Here is a 24,034-nt window from a genome sequence, read left to right as displayed (position 1 = left end):
ATATGAAAAAAAAACATTTTATAAAAAAATTAGAAAAATAAGGAAAAAAATATTAAAAAAAACAAAACAATACTAAACAAGTTTAAAAATAAATAAAATTACAATATTGCAAGTTACAATAACAAAAAAATACAAAAAGGTTACAGCTTTGTATGCGGTTTTAAGCTCAGCAACATAAATGTCATTCAAGTGTATGCTGCTTGAGTATCAAAATACATACATAAATATGTAAGTACATATGTAAATATCATTAAAAATTGAATAAAGCCCTGCTGTCTGTTAAAAATCGCCGTGTGCATTCAAGTGCAACAACTTCAAGTGTCCAACAAAGAAAAAACACTCGAATCTCGAACGCAGCGTATTGGAAACGGAAGAAAATCAAAGATTGCTACATTTACATGCGGATGACTGCTTTAATTGGCTTAACAAGCGCGGTTTCGGAGCATTTATGCTGGTCGCACAACAAACAAATAGCATTTTGAATAATTGAGAACGTTATATGTAGCAACAAATTGTGAAAAAAAAAATAAAAATTATGCGTTGACAAAAATCTCCAAACGAAATACATGTAGAAGCAACAAGCTGAAATTGATTTTTATAAAGGCACCAGCAAGTTATCACAAAAATCAACAATCGAAGAAGTAGCGAATGCAAATGCATAATTCAAATAACTCGCATGCGACAGAGAGACACACACGCCTCAAAATTACAGAATTTGTAGATGTCAATTATAGAAAGCAAAAAAAACAAAATCAACCAGAAATGCTAAACTATTGACGCCGCCTGCAAATGCAAAGTGACATTAATTAATCCATGCATTTAAGCAGTGGCTGCTGGAACGTTGCAAAGTGTGTGCGCAGGCGCACAATAAAAGTGATTTTCACTACAAAAGGGCAGCGAATGCACACGTTCGATGTAAAATAAAAGGTGCATCAATAATTTACAGCCGCTTGCAAACAAAATGTGCACAGCTGTTTACAATTTCAACGAATTTCCCCCCGATGAGCAAATGTACCAAAGCGCATAGGGTAAGGTAGCGGCAATACCATATGTAATATATGTTGATGATGTGTCGGAGGTTAGCGGATGGGCTGGTTTTTCCAAAGCACGCACATGTAAAACAAAAAGAATTTTCGGAATGCAGGAAAATGTTGAAACACATGTGCATATCGACATGAAAATGTTGTAAAAATACATATAATATAATGGTGACAGCATTGAGCATCGCTTGTAAGCATAATAGCGTGGCCTACGTTTAAACTTGCCGGTGGTGGTGGCAGCATCGCATGTAAACATCACCCTCATCAGCAGGCAGCGCTTACGATGTAGGGTGGGTTTTCATGCTTTGGAAAACTGCGATTACACACGTTCATATGTAAGCATGTGTGTTGGTACTATATTACAATAATCGCTTGATCACTGCATACAAAAGCGCACAGCTTTGTGCTGTCTGCACAGCTGCGTCTCGCTGGACTMACCACCAAGCCCAGTGATGTGCGTTCTTGTCTGTGCGGTGGTGTGTATTATTTGAATCACTTGTGCAGCGAAAATATATGTGTACTTGTAACAGCAGTAATGTGACGATCGATATGAACCCTTTTGTATAGTTGATGATTTTTGAGGTTAGGGTACAGTGTGTTGCAAACAGTTAAATTTAAACAGATTTTTTTTATTACAGTTGGCAGAAGCGGGTTTTGTTACAAAAATTTAGTGTAAACTTGTGAAACTAAATTTTTATTGCAATTTAATACAAGAACTCAGTTTTTATTGGTTGGTATTTTGTGTGGCAGCTATATGCTATAGTGGTCCGATCTGAACGATGTGTATGGAGATTATCTAGCTTTTTCGAATAATATTCCATGCTAAATTTCCTGAAGATATCTTGTCAAATAAAAAAGTTTTCCATACAAGAACTAAATTACGATCGTTCAGTTTGGTAGCTATATGCTATTGTGGTCCGATCTGAACAATTTGTGCGGAGATTGTAACAATGCCTTGGACGAGATTTGATGTCAAGTTTCGTGAACATATCTTGTCAAATAAAAAAAGTTTTGCATACAAGAACTAAATTTTGATCGTTCAGTTTGTATGGCAGCTATATGCTATTGTGGTCCGATATAATCTGTTCGAACAAATGAGCAGCTTTTTCGGAAGATAACCATGTGTGCTAAATTGCAGCTCGAAATCTCAAAAACTGAACGATTCGTTCGGTTTCATAGAGATAGAGGGCCACGTCTAAAAAAAATCGAGTAAGAACGACACACTAACATAACAAAATGATACCGCTTTCGACACACTGTGCTTTTTAAATATAATATGACCCTTGCATAATAATATTTTTTACTTGCTATGCATTTTAAGCGCACTAGCTTTGCCGGCTAACAATAATGGAACAAAGTGCAGCAACACTATAATTATCTGATTGTTACAGCGACTACTTTCAGTTGATGCCAGTTCGATGGGGTGTCAGATTTTTTTTTACAAACTGTTAAAAACACTTTCTGTATATTTTTTAGCTGGAAGCTCTTTGCTTTGATGGACAATACTTTTTACATTCTTCTGAGGTTTTTTTTTTTTTGTTGGTTTACTGATTTTGCTTTACTTTAACCGGAAATGATTTGAAATCGTCGAAATTACATATCCTGCCAACATTGATGACTGTGATACGCCTACACAGCCGCTTTGCCGCTGATACAAAAGGCACAACGCAATGTATGTCAATTACGTAACCTTCCCATCGGAAGTTTGTCGATCGATATACCATTTAGGAAATCACAAAAAAAATAGAAACCACAAAGGCTAAATAAAAACGTGAGCAGTGCTGCAATCAGACTTTAATTAGTATTTTAAGGTTAGGTTTTACGTTTCAGCTTGCTAATGTAGGAAGAAGTATAAACAAAAATCATGCTAGGGTAGGTTTGTAGAAAATGCTTGGAGAACGCCTACAAACATATTCGAATAAAAAGCTGACATCACAAATGACCGAAAGACCGTTAAAAGCCATAAAACCATAACGAAATTCACATAATCAAGGTCTGCTGCACACAGCCATACATACATACGAGCATGTTAATATGTAAATTCGATTTCGTGAATAATTATTGCGTGAAATATTGGTTTCCTGTATTTATAACGAACATTTTGGAAAACACACACACACATACACATCATACTGCTGATACAAAATAAAATTTAAAAAATATAATATGCATTTTCACGGCGAAAAAAGCCATGCTCAATCAAGCGCTACAAGAAGGTAGAGTCGTAAAAAAGAAATTCTCACGCCAACAAACAAAATTTGCGGCCGGTGGTGAAATTCAGCAATTTCTGTGTTATATTGAGCAACTCAATATTAATATAACAGTTTATGCTAAGCAACTAGTGCATTACTTGATATTATCAAATGCAAGTTCGAACATTTTCCCACACAGCAAACGCTAATAAAGGAAGTGGAACACAATTACACGCCTGAATGAGCAGCGCAAAGGAAACACAACCGTGTACGTATTGCACGAAGTCCACGAAAGAAATTGCTGTCACTAGTTAATAACTACTTTTTTACAAAAAAGATTATTACTTTACTGATTAGCGAATTTCTATAGCAAGTAAATGGAATAAAGTGATTATGCTTACCTGTAATTTTCGGTTGACGCTTGCGCAATGGCGATTTTCCAGCAGCATTGCCTACATGCGTACGCTTATTGCTGCCGCAATGTTCGGTGCTGGGTACTTTGAACACCAACGACTCATCCTGTGAGTCATAATCGCCGCAGGAATCTGTATCGGTCGATGTTGATGTGTTCATCATGTAATTTTCACGTTCGGCTCGTTCGTCCATTAATAAATCGGCATTTGACGGCACAACCGAGGCAGGACGTACATGTGCAGCACGCGTCAGCGTATAGACTTCGGGTGCGCGATTGGATTCCTGATAGGAAATACGCTCCCAAACGAATTGTGTATTTGTGGTGAGTGGGGAGCCGTTGCGGAAGTCGAAACCCCATTTTTTTATAGCACGATCTTGTTGTTTGTCTAATTCCTCGGCGAAGGTTCTGTGGAGAAGGATAGGATAGAAGAAAGATATTTTTTGATAAATTTTTTATAATATGTTTTTCTATATTTTTGTTTTTAATTAATGATTTTTAAGCTAGAACTTTATTGAAAAAGATCAAATAAGGTAAGGCGGTTTATTAATTTAAAATATAAATATGAACTTAACTATTCGTTAACAAATGAAAAAATAAGTATATAATATCAGAAGTATACAGATCATAAACATATATTTTTTTTATTTTGAATCTATCAAAATCAATATAAAGATACTTTTAAACCCATTTATGCTATAGGAAATGTAACTATGAAGGGTATTCAAACTTTCTGCGGTTAACATTTTTGTTTATACATTTTATTTACAACAATCTAACAACCTTCAAAAATTAAAAAAAAAAATAAATAAAAATTAAAAAAAGCAATAAAAGCCTATAAAAATTCAAAAAATATATGTATGTATGTATTACACAAGCTTTTCCTGCTACATTTTAGGGTTATGGATATTCTGGATGTTGTAAACCACTGAATATTTTAAACTGTTCCAATAAATAAGAGCATATTAACAAGCTATAGAGCTACATTATATTTAGTATTTTATATTTAGTCTTTGCACTTACTTTTGTGTTTCCACCGGGTTGGCTGGTCCAAAGAGATCACGCTTAATGCGGTTCAACTGGCGGTTACAGGTCATATTTCGTCCCATTGCACTCGGACTAGCGCGCAGCTTACAGAATTCGGTTAAAATTACTGGATTTATTACACGTGCAGCAGTCATCACTTATAATACTTGTTAAAATATTGCTTAACAAACAGTAAATGTCACAGAAATATAATTACTAGCGCTACCGAATGTCTTTCGCAAACACTTCCTTTGCGTATTGCTATGCAATTGTTTTATTATTATGTTTTTTGGCAACAAAATGCTTGCAACAACACTTAACCTTGAAATCAGCGTTTATTTTTTGTGACTTTTTTTATATTTTGCTTAATTATGCAAAGCAATACAAAGTAAAATTCAATAATTTCGACAAATTGCCAATGACGTTGTTTTATTCAACTGAGTGTTTTTCAGCAATTCCCTCAACCACGTTGTGTTGTTGCTGCAAGTTTTCAGTCTCCAATGCCAAAATACTTGGTACTTGTCAAAAGTTTTCGCGCCAAAACTTGTTGATTTCCCCACTTTTGTTTTTTATACGATGATTCTTCCACACTATTACACTGCCCAATCGGTGCGAATCACTTAGGGGTACAGTTTCGTTGATCAACCAGCTCCACCTAACTTGCACCCACTGCTATGCACTGTAGCTGTTGTAGCAAGTTTTATTAATAGTTTTTATTTATTTTCAACAATTTATTGTCACTCCATAAGGCTTTTTAAGAAAATATTACATTAAAATATTTTCCCGAGAAGTCGCCCCCACTTACAGGTCGACAACAGTAAGCACAATAAATCTATAGCTCCACTACAATATGTCTCTTTATTTGCTCTTATGTGCTTGCGCTGCTCTCACGAAGCAACAACACAAAATGTCAAAAGTTTACTCGTTGCTTTTGTGCTTTTTATGCCACTATAGGACACAAGTTTTTCCAAGCACTTTAAACAGTATTTTTCACAAATTTTCTTCCAAATAGTATTGAAAAACACTAATTTATATATTCATTTGTATATTTATAAAGTACTTCGAATATTTTCAATACGAGTACGTACGTAATTTAATACAAAACTCAATGCACAAATGCTATACGTTTCCACATTTGTTATTTGTAAACGAATGACTTGTACTCGCTGAACGCTCTCGACGTACTGACGTTTGCTTTCAACTTCGAATTTTTATTTTGCCATCGCTCGACGTAAAATTATTTGTACAATTGCCAGCAAGAAGAGACAACCCAAAATTATAAATACAAAAACTCCACGCAATAGGTACATCGGTATACACGGTGGTGGTAGTTTTCTCTGCATACGGCCATTTACTTACACAAAGCAAATACACACACGAACTAATGTTAACAAATGGGAATGTTACAGAGTGCTGCAAACGGGTGGCAGCGAACGATTTGAAAATTCGAAATGTTATTTGATAACAGCAGCATTCACAATGGTCGCTTGACTGTTGGTCGACGCTGCCTGTAAGACAGGGTGTGCTATGTTATGAAAAAGTCTGTATTGCTTGCGCGAGTTCCGAGTGTAACAGTGATGCACTGCTTAACAGTAGTTGCACCTTTTTTAATAGACTCACACACACATATGCACTCACATAATCGCGTTTACTTTCGATTGAAACTTTATTGTTTACTGCTTATCGTCCTACTGCACGCATATGCGTATTTGCTTTGCACTCGTACGTAAATACACACACACACACACAGACGTTTTCGTCTTTGCCCCTACACTACGATCACTGTAGATTTTGATTTCTTTGGCTGCTCGTAAGTGCATTGGCTGCTGTTTTATTAAATAATGTACTTACGTATGTATGCGTACATATACATATAAATATAGAAACATATGCATATGTACATATACATATGTATGTATGTATATAAGATATTTTTTTGTTCTTTCTTAAACTTTGGTTTTGTCGTATTTAATTTATAGTTTAGTCTCGTAGGTTTGTATTTGTTGTACTTACATTTTTGTTTTACTCGTTTCTTTCGTCTTGATTTTTATTTTGTCCATGCTGTACCCAACTGCATATTCACTGACTTTTTTCTTGACTTTTGTACTGGTTTTATCTGTTTTTTTATAATGTTTGCCTTTTGGTTTCTTATTTTGAGTTCTATTCTTCTTTGAACAGCACTTTGTATGGCGTATTCGTATTGGATTTTGCTCTCTCGTTTCTTTATTTATTTTTTGAAGATTTCACTTTTTTATTACAACACCAGCAAATGCATTGTGTTGGTGTACCAAATGTAATATGTATTTTTAGAAGTTTGCCTAAAAGGTAATTGGGAAAACATTTGTGGGGTCATATAGTTGATTGTCGGGTCGTTAGGTGAATAGATAACGCATAAGTGGTGTTAAAAATATGACTGCGTAGATATTCTAATGGAGTTTTTTGTTTCTAAATATATTTATAACTTTTTTTATATGAATTTTCGAAGAATGTTCACAAATATATTCACATTTGATATAAAGCAAAATTTTTTTACAGTTCTCAAGCGGATTAACACCTTAGACTCTCTTTAGAAGTTTTCTAAAATTTTAGAAGTGTACTAGTCTCAATATGTGATCTTTAAAAATCTCATTACGCCCTCACTATAAGTTTTTTAGGTTAGGATCTGAAAAGTTTGCTGATAATTTGATTTGCCTGAAAATCCACGATTTTTCCACCCCAGCTTACCAATGTCTCTTAAGTTGGAGCATTGGGAGCTCTATTGGAATACGTCGCGTCTCATCCGCCTGAAGGCCGGGCATTCTTATAGATAATGTTCCAGCGTCTCATCATCCTACGCAAATATTATGAGTTCTGCTTGTATTTCCTCTAACCATTAGTTCAAATAACTCTTGAAGACTTAGGAGAATTGTGTCGCCCCCTCTTTCCGAGCTAGCCAGCTTGAATAACCCTACAATATTACTAAGTTACCTTTCGACTAGAAGTAGACACTTTTTAGCTTGTCCACCATCAACACTACCCCAAAAGAATTTTGTGTGTGTGTGCCTCGTATTGCTTGTCTTCCAAAACCTGAGGTGTTCCGCTAGGGTCCGTTGCTTTAAACAACCTTTGAGGGAGCTGATTAGCCTGGGCAGCTTAAGGGAATTATGTCACCTCTGCGAATGCCAGCCATCTTGTCGGGGTGCAGGGGCGTAAGCTGAAAGGCATTCACAGCAACTCCGAACCGGCATAAACGGTGCTGCTTGGCACCACTCCTGGTGGGTGTTGGAAGCTGCATGCGTGTGGCAACAAGAGCTTCATCCATCTAATTCAGGGTTTTATATGACTCCCGTGCCCATTGGATGATTTGCATCCAGGAGGTTAATTTGACTGCCTTCCCGACACCGGGTCATATAGGGAAGTAACGGTGGCCTTACCGCGTCATGGGACTCTGGCGCGGAGTACCTTTTCATTCCCCTACAACAACGTAGACAGTTCATCACGTTGAACCAAGGGTTGTAAGAAAAGGATGACAGAAAACTAAACAATAACTAATCAAAACGTAAACCCAGGCAACGGACACAAGAAAAGACTAAGGACGAAGACATGGACATCAAGTTAAGCTTCCTGGATGAAATTTTGCCAGAGAAGCGGACGCTGTTTGAGGAGCATGCCAATTAGAACGATGATGACATGCTCTCAAGGCGAAGTCGACTGCGGCTGCTGCGAACGTAGCGAGCACTACCAAGGCTCACATGGAAAGATGCTGCGTATCCAGATTCTCTGAACACCTCTTCCATGAGAAGATCTTGGAGCACGGTAAGCTCCTCCGACTATAACGTCTGCGCTGGGTACATAAGAGGCAGACAACAGCCATTTGGATGCCTTTAAGAGCACCCACATACCAACGACAGCCTCCTCCACCCGGGGGGTATTTGGTGCGGAGAGTTGGTCACTGCTGCCCCTCTGCCTTTTAGAGCTGGGAGGCTTCTGTGGTGTAATTTGCTCAATCTTCCGTTTTGTGGTTTGGGTTTGGGTAGTCGAGGACAATGCCTTTTCGCTAACTCGACTCGCGATCGAGTTTGTGTTAACCGGGCAGCGTTTCCGAGCCCGGACTCGCTCGCGAACGGACGCGGATTTGCTACCTAAACGCTCCTTCGCTGCTAGGGAACCCCCCACCACTTCTCCTGACCCTGTATCGCTTATCTATATGTCGCCGTAGAGCTTATAAAGTTAGTGGTTTCACCTTCCTCGATACCGATTCGCACCAAATGTAATTCCACCACAAATATTCGCGACTGAAAAGGTTATTTACCTTTGATTGCCAAAAAATTAAGCGCTCCGTTGTTGCAGGCAGCAATTTTACAGCTAATCAACACTGACAATCTGCAATATCACAGCTAAGATCACCTAGACAGCGCTAATCCGTTAAATTTTGTGTCTAAATTAGCAACGAAATCTCTTCAAAGCCAACCGAAACCCTTCTCCATACCTTATTTCGTTTTTCTTGCTCATATTTTTACTAATTAAAAGCAATTTCACAAAATATTTGTGCAAGACTTGTGCACAAACAAACAGAAATCATTAATCCCGAGACATAAATATACAAAAAATGAAGATTAAAAGTATAAAAAAAATGAAATGGCAGGGCAACCCCTTCGAGGGCTTGCTGCAAAGAGCACAGTGCGCTTCATAATTACGCTGACACTTCAGCGATCGGGTAAAATGCTACCAAATAGCAGGAAGCAGAAAGGAAAACACTTCCAGACACTTGAAGTCGCATCCGCTGCTTATGATTTTTTCACTTTCTCACTTTTTTTTTATTTTCTTTCGCGCCTTAAAGAAACGCTCAAGTGGCACAACCCCTTCGCGCTGCTAAAAACGATACATTTTTTCTTCCCAAAAAAAAAAAAAAGCGAAAACAAATTAAATTACACAAAGCAGTGTTTTCTTCATTAAGTAAAAGGATCACGTCTGTTTTGCCGCTTACTTTTTTTCTTAGCTCTCAAGCGGTACTTTTCAGGGTTGCTTTGCCCACTTATGTCACGCAGGATAAGCTAACCAGGATATGTGGCGAATGCAGTGGCAAAACAGCGAGCACAACAATGCGTTGACAATGACTGTGCCAATAAATAAAATAAAACAAAAAAAACAACAACAAAAGCAAAAAAATGTGTGTGCAAAAGTACGTAAAATATACGCAAAAGAAAAATATAAATAAAGTAAAAAAGGTAAAAATAATAATAATAAGAAAAGGTAAAAAAAAAAAATCATAAAAAAGTAAGCAAGCGAGGAAATGTGTGTAAAAGTGCTGAAGGCTTGGCCGAGGGTGTGTCTCATTGCGCAAATTATGTGGCATGTCCTTTGCGTGGTGTTCGGCCTTTGTGCGATCACGTGTGCTGATTACCGTATTGATCGTGCGTTCGCTAAGCGCCTACGGTTGGGTTTCAGCACAGCCTGGCATTTTGATTGCTGCGCTGGGGTGGCTGCAGCGCTGCACTTCTCACACATATCGTAAAGCAGAAATCCGTCGAGTTTTTTTGGTCTCCCAATTTTTTTCTGTATTTTTAGATATTTTTTATTTATTTAAAAATTTTTTTTTCTGTTTTTTATCTTTCCTTCCATTTTCGCCACCTTTAATTGCATTTAGGCTTTTGTAAGGCCACTTGATTGCTTTTGTTTGACTTTTGTCCTCGCCATGTTAAATGGTGTATTTAAATGCGACCCCGTTTTTCGGTAGAAATTTTCCCCGGCGTCTGCTCACAATTTTCCTTTTGGTTTTTTATAGCATTTTTCTTTATTTACTTGCCGTTTTTTGTTCTTCACTGCTTTTTATTGCGCTCGTTGCAGTCATTAAAATTTTTATGTTTTTGCACAATAATAAAGTTTAGCGCTTCTTTTTCGAAAATTTATTAACCAAATCTTTTGCTAAATTTATTTATGTATATTTTGGTTTTTTAAGAAATAAATTTATGCTTTTCTGCTTTTTATTTCACTAATGTTTTGATTTACAGCCAGAATTATCGTTGCGTTATGATCAATCTTCAATGATTGATGGCGTAAACTTAACCGTTAAAAGTTGTAAATCAAGATCGATAACACCCAACAAATAAGTAAGCATAAATAACGCAAATCTACCAGAATTACAAGATTAAAGTGTGACGGCATCGTAATGATCATAGCTACAGAGTTTCGGCTGTTGATTTCGACTTTTATCTGTGAGTATTGTAATATAACGGGTGATCCAAGTAGAGGTACTATTTCAATAGCCAGATTACGAGTGAGTCATGCCAAGCTGTCATGCTATATTTGCTCAGCATAGTTTGTTATTTCCTCATGTAAACGCCTGAACAATGTTATCAAATCGTACTTTATTACGAAAATTCAAATTCTGTGAAGAATGTGTTTCGCTCAACTTATGGTCAACATAATCGGCCTACTGAACGTTCTATTCGCAACACCATCACCCATCTTGAGATCCAGCATTCATTATTGGATAATATTCAACCGAATAGTCCACGTCCAGTGAAGAAAATACAGTATCTTAAATTGTGAGTATACAAAATACAGCTTTTGCAAGAACTGAACCCACTCGACCTTCCCAAGTGATATTCCTCTAGAGTAAAAGCCTCTAAGTTCCACGAAGATCCGACGTTTTCGAGCCAAATTTTGTGCAGCGATGAGTCCCATTTCTGGCTCAACTTGTCTGGGTGCCTAGTGTCCACCATGGAATCGTCGGAAACCGTAAAGCCGATGAGCTCGCAAGAGAGAGCATCCTTACACAAATACCATCAAGATGGCAACGAACAGTTGTTCGCCTGCTTTCGTAGACCCGGGCGCTGGATCTCTGTGGTTCGCGCGATCTCAGGTCACCAACCAACACTTGTGTGACTGCGGAAGCCCAAAATGGAACATTGGACTACTACTTGGTCACAATGATAGGTGTCTTAACTGGACACTGTCCCATGGGCACTAACGCGGTAAGGCTAAAGATCTTGGTGGATACATTTGTCAAAGCTGCAGCGAGGTAGAAAAGGTAGAAATATCTAGACACTTTCCCCGTCACGATCCAGCTGTCACCAGACTAAGATTGAAGCAACTTGGCGCTCTAGGCGCTTTAGTATGATATGTGATGGTCTCCTTAATTCGTATTAAAGAATTCTGAGCATCATAACGAACAGACGTCCCCAGATGTCCAAGTAAGAGCCAAGACATCAGAATATTCTTCTTACCTAAACTAAGTACTAGTTATCAGATACGGAAAGTCTTATCAGTTCAAAGTTTTTACGTAAAACTTCAACATTCCTGAAAAATCACTGGAAGATTTGAAATTGTATACGGTGGCAAGAGTAGAAATACATATGTACAGAACTCAATAGGCTCGACTCAGGCGATCGTTTTGTGTTAATGAAAAGCAAGCATTTCTCCAATAAATTTCGTAATATCATAATTTCTGACTTCTCATCCAAGAGCGTCACTCAATCGCATTTTCAAATAATAAAAACAAAATTAAAAAAAAAAATGCTTAAAACACCGAAAACTTCAAGCACGTAATTCCTAGTTTAAGGTCAATAATCTTTACTTACTGCGGCTCACTTTCACTGCCTTCGCCGCAGATGAAACGACAATTTTCTCTCTGCGCATGCGTTTATTTGTCGTTTCAAAAGGCAAACTCACTTCCAGTTTCATTTGCTTTATCAAATAGCAAATACACAATTGATTACTTAAATGCCATTGAAAATTAAATTAAATTCCCAACCATTTAAAGCACAACAAACGCAGTGATCTTGCGCCGATCATGCTGACTTCCGCGATCACTTCGCCGGCCGCGCAACGCTATTCGTTTTCTATTAGAATTATTACATATCGTATTCTTAATTTCCTTCCAACGGCATGCCTAGGCACTTCATATATACATAAGATGTATGTAGATATGTATATACATACATATTATATACATATAGTATACATATGTATATAAGTGAGTATATTTGTTTAATATCAAAAAATATACGTTACATACATTAAAAATGCATTTCTTATCGTCCATATCAGCATTGACGCCCGAACCGACTGCATAGCAACAACATGCATTACATATGAAGAAAACGCAGCGTGGCAATATGAATTTTGTCGATTTTTCAACACAAAATTTGAATGCCGTTTTTCTTGCATTTTATCCATATTAATTTACGTCACTTATCCTCCTTCCTCTGCCGTCGAGTGAAGGAAGTAAAACGATACGTTGTTGGCGAGTGAGCTCATTGCGCGCTACAAAGGGGTTTGTCGGAAGTTATGAGTTTTCCTGCGTTCAGCTGAGGACACGTGCTGTTCGCTTTGCGCATGCTTAGCGCACATACGAGTACTCGAGAATGCGAGCCGTTTTTATGGAAATTAGTAGTTGACCGTAGTGCGTTTTTTCCTTAGTTTTGTGCCTCATTTTACTTAGCAGTTGCTGGAGTAAGAAAGTAATATATTTTTTGTTTTTTGTTTTTATGCTAAAGTGCTTATAAAGCGTAACGAAAAGTAATTTTTTAATGCTGAGCAAGGAACATAAGTGGCATTTCACGGTTCAATCTTGTAACGTACGTAACTTTGAACGCAAACATACAAACCTTTCTCGTAAGTACTATTTGTTTTTGTTGCATAACTTTTAGTGGTAGGAAATTTGGTAGGAAATTGGCATTTTTCTGCTGCGTCTATGCAACTAAATTAGCATAAAATCGTTGGAGGGAGTAAGTCACGCAGCTGGTGGACGGCGAGTGTGGTGTGGAGAAATCGCAAACGTTTGGCAAGCAGGTGTTCGCAAAGTAACCGCTACTAACCGCACGTTATGAGTTAACACGGTGAGGTGTGTTTAAACGCTGATTAATAAGTAAGGCAGTCCTTTGTTGAGCGCAGCCGAATACATGATACACGAGTATTTTCTTCTAGACGATAGAATAACTTCTCCGAATAATTTTCATTTATTTTTTTATTTTATTAAAGCTTACATAATAAACAAATTATTAAATAAACTAAAGTACGCAGCGCTAGCATCAAAGGCTTTCGGCTGAAATTTCATTTATCCCTATTTAAGCGAGAAGTACAGTCAAACCCCTTGAGATCTTCAAGTTCTTCCGATGGAATCCAAATAACTAATAAACCCATAATAAAATTTGCAAGGAGAAGATTTTATCTGGATACCTTGGACTGCTACAGAGTTTGTCAGGAAAGTAATGGGACTGGTTTTCTTCCGCCGCGACTGTAGTTCCACTTGATTCGGTAGAGGGCGTTCTTAGCTAATGAACGAGCGGCTGGTCAGTCGTCTCCGAGCACCTGGAGAGTCAGGACAAACATTTTCGCGCGACGTGTTTTTTTGAGTGGTGCAAGCCGAAAATGCAGCGTTCGTTAAAGCAGAGTTACGCTATTGAATTCTGTGAGAAAAACGATAAATCTGCGGCTGAGACGTTTAATTTGATCAAGAAGGCGTACCCAGATAGATTTTTGAGTATGACCACGAGACAAAGAGCCAATCTTTCAAATGGCACATGCCGGCGCCTCCTCGCCCAAAAAAGGGATGAATGAGCAAATCCAAAGTGAAAACGATGCTCATTGTCTTTTTTGATATCAAAGGCATCATCCACCATGAATTTGTTCCTCCTGGACAAGCCGTCAACTCCAAGTTTTACTTGGAAGTCCTCAAGAGACTCAAACGAAGGATCAATCGGGTCCGACAAGTCATTGCCGCCGATTGTTGGTTACATCACGGCAAAGCCCCGGCTCACGCCGCCTTTCTTGTAGACAACTATATAACAAAGGCCGGCATCCAAACACTTCTGCAGCCGCCATACAGCACAGATGTGGCTCCCCGTACTTCTTTGTGTTTCCTTGCCAGAAAAGTCCGATGAAAGACAAGCATTTTGAGACGACAGAGGGGATCCAAACAGCATGCACCTCAGTTCTCAAGACTATTCCAGTGAATGCCTTCCGTGACGCCTTCAATACTTGGAAATCGAGTTGGCAGCGCTGCCTCAACGCAGAAGGAGCCTATTTTGAAAGTTTTTAAAGAATTGTAACGATTGGTTCAATAATTTGTTTTTAAATCGACTCAGTCCTATTATTTTCCGGACAAACACTGTATATTCCACAAGAAGGAGTCATGGAATTTGAACTTATGTGTCGACAAAGCGACTTCAATCCATCCCCATTGACCTCCTTCTTTCTATTTCCATCAGATCGTGGCTGGCTGAAGGTGTGAGATTTGAGGTCTTTTAGCCTTGATTCGCAAAGGCAGGACTGTGAAGATGGAAGTTTTAAGATGTTTCATTCAAGCAACTTCTATAACTGGCAAGATTTTTAACCTTACAGCAGGTGGACACCGACAGAGCAATGACTAGTTGGGCGAAGAGTTCAAAAGAGCAGTTGCGATTTATTTTGCGTTAGAAAGATCTCTGGAACAAGCGTACGTAGTAGTTGTCAAGCGCGGCTCAAACTCCAAAGCTACCGGCTATAACAAGTGATAAAGTGGATGCTTAAGCGACTGCGTCTTAGGACATTTGGGATAAATTCTCAAATTCTCATCAAAAACCAAATTGCATAAAAACTCACACAAGAAACCATTCACAAAATCTCTATAGGAACGCTTTCGGAGACGTCTATGCTGACTGAGGAATAACCGATGTCTCAGTGATGCGCTACTCTGATGTTGTCAGGAATTTGAACCTCAAGTCGCCGAAATCCCTTCAAAATATTGGATGAAACTCGGCATAAGCAATCAAATCTTAGACTATGTTGTCTACACCAGCGTTTGTCGAATCGGAGTTTTTTAAGAGATGGATGGATATCAAGTGATTTCGATAAGATTAGCTGTTATCGACTGGACAAAAAATTAAACGTATCGACGACAAATCTTAGCTGGCTGAGAAATAACCGAAGTGACTACTATACGCCACTCTAAAGTTGCCAAAGATTCGAACCTCAATTCGCTGATATCCATTTGGAATAATAGATTGGATTCGGCATTAAGCATTCGACGCTTGAATTATGTAGTCCACACCAAGGAATGAAGGAAAGCAACGACTATTTATATCGATTCCAAGCGATCTCGATGTGATTCGTTTTCTACTATTACAAAATATTTCTAGTAGACTTCGGTCTTTGTTCCAAATGCTCGGCTGAAAAAATATCACAAAATACTAATTAATACTTTCTAATTGATCCACTTTCCATATTTCACTTTCACCCAAAAGTCACTAGGTAAATGGAGTTTAAATTAAATTTTATAATTAATGATGTCTTACGACAGATTTTGTATACCTCCATTTACTTGAAGGTAATGTACGCGCTTAGTGGCTTAACACCTTAGGGGAAACTCACTTTCATAAAGCAACCGCACCCCAAAGTCATTTCTCATATACACACTTTCTCTTTTCACTTTCTCTCTCTCTCTCTCTCTCTCTGGTTAATGCAAGCGTCATTACCACCGCAAGTCTACTATTTCCACAAGCCGAAGGTCATTGCAAATTTAGCCGCAGGAAAATTAAACGATTGATGATCATCTGCTTTTCGGACGCTTCAAATGCGATTACGAGTATTTAGTTTACTTTCGGCTGTCTTCTCTTGTTTTGCGGTTACTTCGTAAGTCTCCGCTCAAAAGAAACCGGACTGTTGTGATTGGTAATGGATGATGTGGTGGAAAAGATAACAAATTGTTTTGGTACAAAATACTTAAGGATCTTCGTTGTGGTGGTCAAAAAGGCGTCAAATACAACTTGTATAATATTTTCAAAATAACCATTTGTCTGCTCTATTGAACTCCTGTGGAGAGATTAAATGAAGATTTGACATTTAAAAATGACTCAGCTTACTTTCAAATAGGACAAGTAACTGAGTTTGAAATTTTAACACCACTGCGGTTTTGGGTAAAGAAAGGGAAGACGGAAAGAGGTGATTTGTTTCCCATAAATGCTGGAGTCCTTTGAGTCGGACTACTGAAGCTCTAGTAATCTATCCAAAAGAGCTTAAAATAAATAAGTATTATATACCACTCTTGGACACTTTGAATCGAAAATGGATGGAACGACTTTTAGGAAAAGAAAGATCTACAATATTATTCAAAATATTGCACACCTGAAACTATAACAATTTCCTATCATTCTGGTATTTTGTGGGATCCATTCCAACAAAACCACGCCGGTTTGGCGACAACGTATGAATTTAGTCAATACGGATGGCAGATGCGGAAAAATCTTATTCGAGTAATTCTTCGAAGTCCTCATTTTCGAACTTTTTTGGCCAACGGTACACCTCCCCTTAGCAATCCGAGCGAATATATTTATAGATCCTTAACTTCGCCACACCAATATGGTCAGATGCAGTGAAACGCGGACGAGTAAGCTCCAAACTTGTCAAAACACTGCACTCCAGACTACGACAGAATGCTTATTGATTTCTCCCATTGAACAACTATATAGTAAGACCCGTATAGTCCCAGTTAAGGAGCATCATTCCTGACCAACGTTGACGACATCAAACAATACGCCGACCAGAGTTCGGACGCAACTAACTTCCGACAAGCACAGATTGCTATTCATAGTGGAGCTAATAACACCTTCACCGACTTCCTCTCAGTGAATGATGTACTTGGAGTGAAATCACCAGCTTGAGTTGCGACGAGAATAGAGAGTGACCCTTCCGTAGCTCGTTCTGGATACTGTAGCAAGTGAAAAAGTTAAACTCCTTTTCTCTTTGATACGACGCTGTCGAAGCATCACATTTCCTTCGGCCTACCGTTGGTTGACGTTCTTGCCATCCTAACGGGAGTGAGGTACTCCTTACAGTTATAGACCCATTAAGTTGATGAAAACTTTGCGTTGTCCGCACATCTTAGTCAGAGGCAGCTCTCTCTACTTATAGAAGTCTTGATTTTCAACTAACTAATTGTACTCATGCTCGTATGATAAGGTGAAAAGTTTTGTCTTACTCCTGATTTACCTCTTCTACTATCCGTTCGAAGATTGAATGATATGACTGCAATTATCCAAGTATGATCTCAATATAATAAAAGTTAATAAGGAACGCGAGAAGAAAATATGGAGCTTGTTTTGGCGAAAGTTTTGTAGCCGAATGTGACAAACATTGCAGTTTCTTGCAAGAAATCTTATCAAATTATATCTTCACCTTTGTTGTACCTTTAGTTTTTGCTTCCTACCCTTCGTATTTATCTCCTACTTCCATCCTTCTTTTCCTCTCCCTTCAAGACGCTCTACACCGCTTTACATACCATTGATTCGATTTTGCCACATCACATTTCTGCGTAAAACCCTTCGATAATTACCTGTAATTCACTTGTCAACACCGTTCGATTCAACTCAATTACTTGTTTGCGGTTTTGCTCTATAATTTCTTTCAGCAGGATTCACCTTGTGTTGTCTTACGAATACACGCACAGGTAGACAGACAACCAGTCACCGTAGACAACTTATGACAGAACCAGCACGAGCAATGAGACACACAAGTAGCCTTGCAGTGTCTTTCTTCGCTTCTTTTCGTGTCATCGCTTGTTTGTTATTTTAGCAGATTGCAGGCGTATAAACAACCATTTTTCACACATTGAGATAATGTCCTTTAAGTGTGGCTTTGCGGTAATTGTAGGCGTTTTTCGGTAGAGTATGCCATTGTCGGAATATTTGTTTGTACCTCACCGTCAGCTGTCAGTTGTCAGTTGTTACGGACCAGCTGTGTTGTCCTTTGCTCAGCTGATTTTGTTTTGTTTGACAAGTTGTTTGGGGAACGTCACTTGTGTAAATGGCTTAATCATTTTCCCGGAATTAAGTGAACAAATATGTAAGTAGATAAATGGGATAAGGTATATTGTACTGAGGGAATTCCTCCAAATCTTTGTTTACTAACAAAATCGGTGGCGGAAAAAGTTGAAATATGTGAAGAGTTCTTGAAGGAAACCACAAAAAATTCGGAAGTAGATGGCACATCTTTTTTGTTAAAGAGTTTATCTATGGATAAGGATAGTTATTGTGATTTCGATACTAAGGCGTAGGTCTGCAGAGGCAATGATATTGGATACCGCCCAAAGTTGTTTGTTTTGCTTTCATGCTTATCAGTTCAAATATTATACTTATCAGGTGCGAAAGTATATCTGAGCTTAGGTGATTACCCAGTGTTGAGTATTTGAAAGGAAGTGGTTTAATTAAGTGATCGAACTGAAAAGAACGTATTTACATTTAAAAAGGATAACTGTTAGAGTTGTATTTGCTTTACCACATAAAATTATTCCTTCTGACATTTTCGAGCCGTCAGTGTATCACTTGATTTTACTATCCCTAAGCAGTTGTTCGAGAGTGGAATCATTCCGTTTAGTCTTGCTGCCAACGGGAGTCTTGGACTTCTTGTTTAGTTTAACTCTTTCATCCGCTGGGACGAGATTACCTTATCTCTTTTGCTATCATTTATAGCAGATACATGCGAGTTGTTGAGGTTTCGAAAGTTCTAGCCCTACCGAAGCCTTTGAAGGCTGAGGTCACCGCAATATACATAGGTGATTAGCGGTAGCACGACCATCGCGTACAACCACCAAATGTTCTTTGGCTTGCAGCCCCAGTATTTTCCAGCAGTTGCTTTTGTGAGACGTGTTGTCCAAAACAACTGCGATGTCTAGGAAAACGCATAGCATCATTTCCCCTCCTTTCAACAAACTCCCTATATCTGAGATTAGCTGGTACCGAGCTGTATTAGTTGATATTCGTGCTCTATAAACATGCTGAATCACATTCAGGGGTACAATTATCAGAGCCCTCGACCTTATTTCATTATCCACGATCTTTCCCACACTTTTTAGTAAAAAGGAAGTTAGACTAATTGGCCTGAAGGATTTTGTCAGTGAATGTGAATGTTGTACTAAGGAAGAACTTTTCTACCTTGTTCCTTCCCGAATTGTTTCCGGTAAGTGCGCCCGCAGCGGTGGCGTAGCTCTTTCTTCCGCACTGAATGATGCGTTCGAGCACTAGAAGAACTTAAAAGATCTTTTCGGCGATCGAAAAATAGTACGAAGGACTGGTCTTGACATCGAGATTTCAATATTTTATATAATGTGAAGAGTCTGTTTCATGAATTCTCAAAAAACGAAGATGCAAACGGATTTTTGGTGTAAATCTTTTCATATCAAAGTAATGTATAAATTACATATTTCTACAAAAAAAAAGGATTTTTTATCGCAAGGTTAGGTAAATTTTATAGTTTCAAAGGTGATGTAGAATTTGTCATTTAGACCTTTACATATGTAGGTAAATAGGCATTAGAAGCGTAGACTTTAATAGAAATAGTAATAAAATCACAACCTGCTATCCTAAGCGTTCGTACAGCCTCACTGCTAAATGCATCCCTAATAGACTTATCGCTACGCCAATAAAAATGATTTATCATAGTATAAATTACGCTTTGACATCGCACCTTTTGTGGCAACGCGCATCCCCTTCGCCGCTTTTAGGCGAGTCAATATTAATTTTATGCCCCAAACTTGTCTATAAATCACAGGCACAACGTTTGCTTGTACTGCGCAGGCGTGTAGAAGGCCGCAAATGCACGTGTTCCACAGGCATACAAACAAACAAACCAAGCAAAGAGAAACACAAATACCATAAAAGTACTCAATAAAGCATATTTGGATATCCTCCACTTGCTCCAACCAGACAAACAAAAGCATACAAATACATGCAAACATAGAGTGCATATATATGTGCGTGCGTGTATGAATGTATGACTTTTACATATGTACACATCAGTTAAAGTGTGAGCAACGATTTTTCAAATGAGCAGAAAAACTCCTTCAAAGAAAGAAATCTAAATAAATTTGTCAGGTTGACGACGGCGACGTATGTATACCACAACAGCTACAACCGCGACGATAAAGCATGGCGAGGCGACAGCACACAACTGGAAGGTTGCCAAGTGACATAGCAAACAACGCTGTGTTATGCATTAACATAAATTAACAAGAAAAGACTTTAACTTTGCTCGCACCGAACCTATTATACCCTACACAAATATAAAATAATTAATACACTGTTACAAATATAAAAGTTTATTTTTTAAACTTAATTTTGGATTATGGATCGTTCACTTTGTATGGCAGCTTTTTGCTATGAGGGTCCGAACAGAAGAATTTCTTTGGGGATTGTACCGTTACTTCGGAAAATAATCCGTAACAAATTTCGTGAACATATCTCCTTAAGTGAGAAAGTTTTCTATACAAGGACATGATTTTGTTCGTTCTCTTTGTATGGCAGCTATAGGCTATAGTAATCCGTTCTGAAGAATTTCTTCGAAGATTATAGCGTTTCTTTTGACAATAATCTGTGCCAAATTTCGTGAAGAAATCTCGTTAAATAAAAAAGTGTTTCATATAAGGTCTTGATTTTCAACGTTCAGTTTGCATGGCAACTATATGATATAGTTGTCCGATCAGACGAATTTCTTCGGAGATTATACCGTTACTTCAGAAAATAATTCGAACTAAATATTGTGAAGATATCTTGTCAAATAAAAAAGTTTTCCATACAAGGACATATTTTGTTGGTTTTATTTGTATGGCAGCTATAGGCTATAGTAATCCGATCTGAAGAATTTCTTCGGAGATTAAATCATTGTCTTGGACAATACTCTAACGCGAATATCATTGAGGTATCTCGTTAAATAAAAAGTTTTTCATACAAGGACTTGATTTTAAACGTTCAGTTTGTATGACACCTATATGATATAGTGATCCGATGTGAAAATTTTTTTCGGAGATTGCACCGTTGCCTAAGAGAATTATTTGTTTCGAATTTCGTGAAGATACCTCTTTAAATAAAAAAGTTTTTCATACAAGGACTTGATTTTAAACGTTCAGTTTGTATGACACCTATATGATATAGTGATCCGATTTTTTTCGGAGATTACAGCGTTGTCTGAGACATTAATTTATGTAAAATTTCGTGAAGATATCTCCTTAAATAAAAAATTGTTTCATACAAGGTCTTGATTTTCAACGTTCAGTTTACATGGCAGATATATGATATAGTTGTCCGATCTGACGAATTTCTTCGGAGATTGTGCCGTTACTTCAGAAAATAATCCGTACTAAATTTCGTGAAGATATCTTGTTCAATAAAAAAGTTTTCCATATAGGACATGATTTTGTTCGTTCTGTTTGTATGGCAGCTATAGGCTATAGTAATCCGATCAAGGACACGATTTCGATCCTTCAGTTTGTATGACAGCTATATGCTATAGTGGGCCGATATCGCTCATTGTACCAAATAAGCAGCTTCTTGGGGATATTTTCTTCTGGGTGTTACAAATTTTGCAGAAAACTTATTAGTATAGCCTGTTCTGGGTATAATAGCCATTGTATGTTGTATATACTTATAAGCATATTAATTATAAAAAGTAAAAATATATATACATATATATATATATTTATCTATATCTACACATTACTACTGCTTACAACGTGCTGCGCATGCGCTACGTGCATTTCGTCCTGATTTGCACATAACTTCTAAAACAGCTTAAGACAACTAAAGCGGATGCGTTTACCTTAAGTTTTTCTTAAAATTTTATGCTACACTCGACTTCGTATTGCAACATAAACAACAATTTAGAATAGCTGCAACAAAACGACAACAAAAAATAACTAAAATATTGCCAAACCTTGCACAGTGAAGTGGAAATATCAGATTTAGCTTATAACGACTTACGCATTTTTTTTTAGTTTTTCAACACAAATTGCATACAAATACGTCTTCGAGCGTACAGATAGCAGCGTGGGTCGCGCATTGGGTTTGTATACATACATACATACATACATATATACAGTACATATTTATGTATGCATGCAATGGCTCCCCCTTGTGGTTGTCCGCTTGCTCTCTAAACACACATGTACATACATACATAAGTGCTTACCTGTCTGTCGTGCAGTGATTGAAAACCCTAATCTGTAGAACCTGTCCTTTAGCCTTTTTTCTTGTTGTCGCTTGCTTGTTGTTATTTCTTGCTATTTGTTGTTGTTCTGTGCTTGCTCTTTGCTTACTATTTGCGTTGTAGTTTTTTCATTTTATTACGCTTATTGTCCCTTTTAGTTTTTACATTCCGGTTTGTTTACCTTTTTTTTTTTTTTTTATTTTTTTTCGTTTATGTTTTTTTTTTTTTTTTTTTTTTTTTTTTGTTTTTTTTTTTTTTTTTGTTGCTGCAGCAGCGAACCTGTTCTCTCCACTAAGCACAGCACTCTGTATTTGCAGCGTGTATTCCTTTGGCTATGTATAATTGTCCATCTGGTTGCCTTCTGCCTTCGTGTTTTTTTCCTTTACTCATTACAGTTTCGGTGTTCGGCCTCCGCTCGACGCTCGTCTTGGTCATTAGAATCTGTAGTTGGCTGACTGATTGCTGAAAGGATTTTAATTTCATGCTGTGCTTTTGTAGTTCAAATCAAGTACACACACAGTGGTGGGGCCAAGTATGATTACTTGTTGTTTGCGTGTCGTTGCTTTGTGCGCGTTTGTCTCCCCCGCCTTGCAGACAAGTGAGTACGTGAGCCCTTATACCTTGTGTCTGCTCCGCACAATTAAAGATGCATAATGGCAATCAGTGGCATAGTACAGTCAGATTTTTGATGATTAAATGCCTCTTTATGATTTCTGTTTGAAAGCCCTGATTTTCTACAGCAATACAACCTTGTCTTTCATTCTTCCCAAAATTATATTTAGGTAATTCTTTGTTTATGCACAAAAGAAAGGATGAGCAAGTTGTCAGTGCACGAATAAAATCTGGCGGCAGCGAAAGGTAAAAACGAAAAGACGATTTTATAGTTTTTATTGTTAAGAAATTCGTCGTTTTGAGCAAGCGTCTCTAAAGACGAACGTGTGTCTTAAGCTTGTGTTTAAAGAAACATATGAAAAGGAAGATTGATTAATTAAAGTAAGATTTTTATGATGTAAAGTAGAATGTGTGAGGAAGAAAGGAGTTTCTGCTGCTATATACATAGGATATTCCCGCACATAATGGGAAGATCATGTTTCTAGATGGCATTCTACAATAATTACATGTATGTAAATATATTAGCTGCATATACATACATATACTATACTACATATAATATAACAATATAACAAGTCAATTGAAAAGTTCCCGGCCAACCATAGTAAATCACATTTTCTATGGCAAAATTCGTTTTTTTTTTTTCAAAATATTTCTCTTCAAGGGTGATACAGTGATTATAGCCAAACCCAACCTTCCGATACCATTTTTATACTCTCGCAACAAAGTTGCTAAAGAGAGTATTATGGTTTTGTTCACATAACGGTTGTTTGTAAGTCCTAAAACTAAAAGAGTCAGATATAGGGTTATATATA

General features: G+C 37.6%; 1 protein-coding gene across 1 annotated transcript in view; it reads right to left on the bottom strand.

The window, feature by feature from the left end:
- Positions 1-6,057, bottom strand: part of LOC108970003 — an 8,096-nt gene extending 2,039 nt beyond the window's left edge. Inside the window, exons 1-2 of the mRNA XM_018935077.1 lie at positions 4,668-6,057; positions 3,634-4,052 (exon numbers count right to left, since the gene is read on the bottom strand). Coding sequence (XP_018790622.1) covers positions 3,634-4,052; positions 4,668-4,825 — 577 coding nt within the window. The 5' untranslated portion in view covers positions 4,826-6,057. The remainder of the gene's footprint in view (positions 1-3,633; positions 4,053-4,667) is intronic.
- Positions 6,058-24,034: the final 17,977 nt, after the last annotated feature.

The sequence above is a fragment of the Bactrocera latifrons genome, unplaced genomic scaffold, assembly GCF_001853355.1.
Source record: "Bactrocera latifrons isolate USDA-ARS-PBARC rearing strain unplaced genomic scaffold, ASM185335v1 scaffold_275, whole genome shotgun sequence".
NCBI lineage: Eukaryota > Metazoa > Arthropoda > Insecta > Diptera > Tephritidae > Bactrocera > Bactrocera latifrons.
The sequence above is the reverse complement of the archived record's forward strand: the minus strand, read 5'-3'. Positions and strand labels throughout refer to the sequence as shown.